Genomic DNA, 4164 nt, shown 5'->3' on the forward strand with positions numbered 1-4164 from the left:
ACTCAAAAACAACTTGCAGAAAGATTAAACGTTGCTCAGCAAACAATTTCCAATCATTTACAAGCAATGGGAAAATTTTTATTTTATTTTTTTTAAATATATTTTTATTGATTTCAGAGAAGAAGGAAGAGGGAGAGAGAGAAACATCAATGATGAGAGAGAATCATTGATTGGCTGCCTCCCTGCATGCCCCCTACTAGGGATGGCGCCCGTTTGCTGGAATCTAACCGGGACTCTTCAGTCCATAGACCGACACTCTAGCCCAGCCGTGGACAAACTACGGCCCGCGGGCCGGATCCGGCCGGTTCGGCTGTTCTATCCAGCCCGCGGAGCCGAAAGAGGGAAGGGTTCTCTTGCTCTCCCCTCCGCTCCTTCACCAGCAGCAGTGTTAACATGTACTAGTTCACACAAACACTCCATCCATGCTTTAGTTCCGGCCCTCCGGTCCAGTTTAAGAACCCATTGTGGCCCTCGAGTCAAAAAGTTTGCCCACCCCTGCTCTAGCCACTGAGCCAAACTGGCCAGGGAATAAAGAACTAGTATTTACTGAGCAATGACCTGGTGCAAGATGGGAAAGATTTTAAAAGAAGAAAAATGGGTGCTACATCAACTGAACGAAAGACAAATGGAAAATCGAAAAGTCATCAGTAAAACGCTTCAACAGCACAAAAGAAAGTCATTTTTGTGTCGAATTGTGACTGGCGATGAAAAGTGAATTTATTTTGAGAATCCCAAATGCACAAAATCATGGGTTGATCCAGGTCAACCATCAACATTGACTGTAAGGCCAAATCATTTCGAAAAGAAGACAATGCTCTGTGTTTGGTGGGATCAGGAAGGTGTGGTGCATTATGAGCTTCTAAAACCAGGTGAAACTGTTAATACTGGTCACTACCGACAACAAATAATCAATTTGAACCACGCTTTGATCGTGAAACGACCAGAATGTGCCAGAAGACACAGCAAAGTAATCTTGCTTCATGATGACGCACCATCACACACTTCAAAACCAGTTAAAGACATTAAAAGATCTTGCCTGGTGAGTATTAACCCACCCGCTGTTTTCACCAGACCTCGCTCCTTCAGATTATCACTTGTTCTGATCGATGGCACACACGCTTTCTGAGCAGCACTTCAAAACGTACAAAGAAGTGGAAAATTGGGTCTCTGAATGGTTTGCCTCAAAACAAGAAAAGTTCTATTGGGACGGTATCCACAAATTACCTGAAAGATGGGGGAAATGTGTAGCTAGCGATGGACATTACTTTGAATAAAGCACTTTTGATGTTTCTCTTGAAATTATCATGTTTTCTTTGATTACAAAATCCGCCATTATTAACCGGTACACCTAGTAGTGGGAGAATCTAAGCTTCCAATTTGATAAGTTCATTTAGTCATCCAGCAAACATTTATAGAGCACATATATTGTAGGTGACAGACATATACACAAAAAAAGAGAAACAGGTAAACAGGTGTTTTCAGAGTAGAAAGCACTCTAGTTGCGCAGAGAATGGATACTTAGCCCAGACTGAGGTGAATTAGTGAAGACTTCCTAAAGGTCAAAATTTATTTGGAAGAGGCCTGGAAATGAACTCAATGGAAAAAAAGAAAGAGCCTTAAATGAGGAGTGGCATATGTCATTACTACTCTCAGAGTAATTTCAAAATTGAGCAGAACTCACTAGTACTTCCAGTGAACTCCCATTAGATCTTTTATACCCTAATGCAAAAAAGTCCACTAAAAGTTTTCTGGAAATAACACAAGCTTATCATATGTTGATAAATATACACGAAGCATCTTTAATATTTCCCTTTCTAATCAATCTTGTACTCCACTGCCAAGTGAAACCCAGATTTATTGGCCTGGCAGTAAGGAAGTAATATTTTTCCGTTTCATTTCCTACTTCATCCCACAAGGTCTCACCAACGGAGTTTCAATCCCTATACCACCCAAGCAGTTTCCTACTACCATCCCTTTTCTGCTTATACTGGTCCATCTGTCTGGAATGCCTTCTTCCCCTTCATTGAATCACTGACCTGAAATTCCTGCATAAGATTCTTAAATCCCAAGAATACTGCACTCACTTCGCTTTGCCTTTTCTGGAAACTTTTCTGTACTAACAGCTCTTCTGGGCATTATTCTGAATCATAGGTGAGTTTTCCTACCTGGTGTAAGTTGCTTGAAAATAGAAAGTGCCTTACACAACGGTGTAATATAAACAGTGAGCAGCTTACAGCAGACACATGTATCCACTGAATAAAGAAGTTAAAGAACTATCTTTGCTGTAGCTGTGAGATCCTAATTTGAACCTTGCTTTTCCAGCTTAAGTTTAATCTTCAGATGATTTATGACTCCCTGGAATAGAAGCAAAAACTGTAAAGAGAAGAGTGGCAGAAACGGTAGCCTAGTGACATGAGCACGCTATGGTGATGAAGGCAAATGTTTGATGAGACTGGAATTAGCACGAGCGAAGCATTGGGGGCCACAAGTATAAACAGCTCTTAAAGTTTTGCTGTAAATGAAAGCAATGGGGCTTTCTCTGAAAGAGGAAATGAGGTACTGAGTATTCATCCTCATAAAAGATATAACCTCATACAGGGTCAGCAATTTCTTAGGAAAAGCTGCATAAGATAGGTAACGTGTACGGGGAGTTTACTGATTGTCAGGCACTGTGCAAACACTTTACGTATTCCAGTTAATTTAATCCTCACAACTTGTACTATACTCTGAGTTTAGTTATACAGAGTTATATAGTAAACCCCCGAAGTCCCACTGACACAAATTCCTGGGTCCAGACGTCAGGGATACGTCTCTAGCTTCAGCCACCTAGAAACCTGAAGCGGAGTTACCGCTGCATCCGCCGAGTTTCGGACACCAGCCTGGGCCCCGCTGCAGGCTCCTCTCCGCACTTCCCATCCTCACCCCGGCCAGACCACGCGCCCTTCAGAGAAACGCAGAAGAGCCCTTCGAGGGCCCTCAAGGTCATCCCCACAAGCCCCCAGACGTCGGCGCTCACCTCGTTATTGAGGTTCAGGGTCCCGGGCTGGGCCATGGTTGATCTAGGAAGCGGATCCGCAGAGGCACGTGAACACAGCCAGCCTTTGCCGTCGGCGTCGCCACGCCCCCTCAACGGTGGCCTCTTTGGCCCAAAACTCCTCAGTCGCGTGCGCGAACCAACGCTTGAAACAAAGGGACACAGGCGGTGAGACAGGACAACTTCCGGAGCAGAGGGCTACGCGCCGGAATTGCGCGTTCCTATGGAAACCAGGCGTGAGCGGTGGCCCCCTGGGCGCTCTGCGATCTGTTTGGAAAGGAATTTTTCAAGATGCTGGTTCTATTGTATTCACTTGTAGACTGGGCCCGCGTTGTAAGGACCTTAGTCTTTTTTGTCCCAGTGAAGGTGAGAAAGCTTTTTTGAAAGCATCACTTGAATCACTAGGTTTTGCTCTGAATTTTTATTTACCTAGTACATGTGAAGATTCTTGCACGCCTTATTAGATACATCTTTTTGTTTCAGCCGCACATTATAAGTTAGGCATGAACATGTTTTTCCTGCACACTGTAAGAAAGTTTAATTAGATAATGAACGTGTAAAGCAAAACCAGGACACTCATTTGCCGCCGCCTGTGGGGATGGGTATTTTAAAGTATTAGCCTGCAGGCAAAGGAGACATGAGGGAGTGAGTATGAATTAGGTAATATATTGATTAATACTTAACACCCGGAGTACTGAGCTTAACATGAATCAAGTACTGGGACACATGATCTCCAAAATAGTAGCAAACCGAATTAGATAAAAACAATTATTCTTATCTTACAGATGTGGAAACTGGAGGACTCCAGGGCTGGTTGTAATCTGCGGAGCCCAGTACAAAATGAAAATGCAGAACCCCTCATCCAAAAAGTAGGAAAACGTTTCTTTCGTGGTTTATTGGCCTGTCATATATTTCTTATTGGTATTTAGTCTGTTGCTCCCTCAATCCCAGGAATACTGGTGGGGCTAGTGCACACCCTCACAGGTGCCTAGGAGCCGGGCCCCAGCAACCAGGGAGGGGTGACTGCGCTGGGCATAGACAGGGCTGTGGGAAGCCAAAGAACCCAAATGGGAGGATGTGAGACCAAGCCCTTGATGTATGTTCCACTGCACTCACAAAACTCAACTTCA

At 44.0% G+C, this 4164-nt stretch overlaps 1 protein-coding gene across 1 annotated transcript in view; it reads right to left on the reverse strand.

Annotated features, from left to right (window-relative positions):
* The window catches only part of SRFBP1 (serum response factor binding protein 1), a 67650-nt gene extending 64536 nt beyond the window's left edge, over positions 1–3114 (reverse strand). Inside the window, exon 1 of the mRNA XM_006764397.2 lies at positions 3017–3114. Coding sequence (XP_006764460.1) covers positions 3017–3052 — 36 coding nt within the window. The 5' untranslated portion in view covers positions 3053–3114. The remainder of the gene's footprint in view (positions 1–3016) is intronic.
* Positions 3115–4164: the final 1050 nt, after the last annotated feature.

The sequence above is a fragment of the Myotis davidii genome, unplaced genomic scaffold, assembly GCF_000327345.1.
Source record: "Myotis davidii unplaced genomic scaffold, ASM32734v1 scaffold159, whole genome shotgun sequence".
Taxonomy (NCBI): Eukaryota; Metazoa; Chordata; class Mammalia; order Chiroptera; family Vespertilionidae; genus Myotis; species Myotis davidii.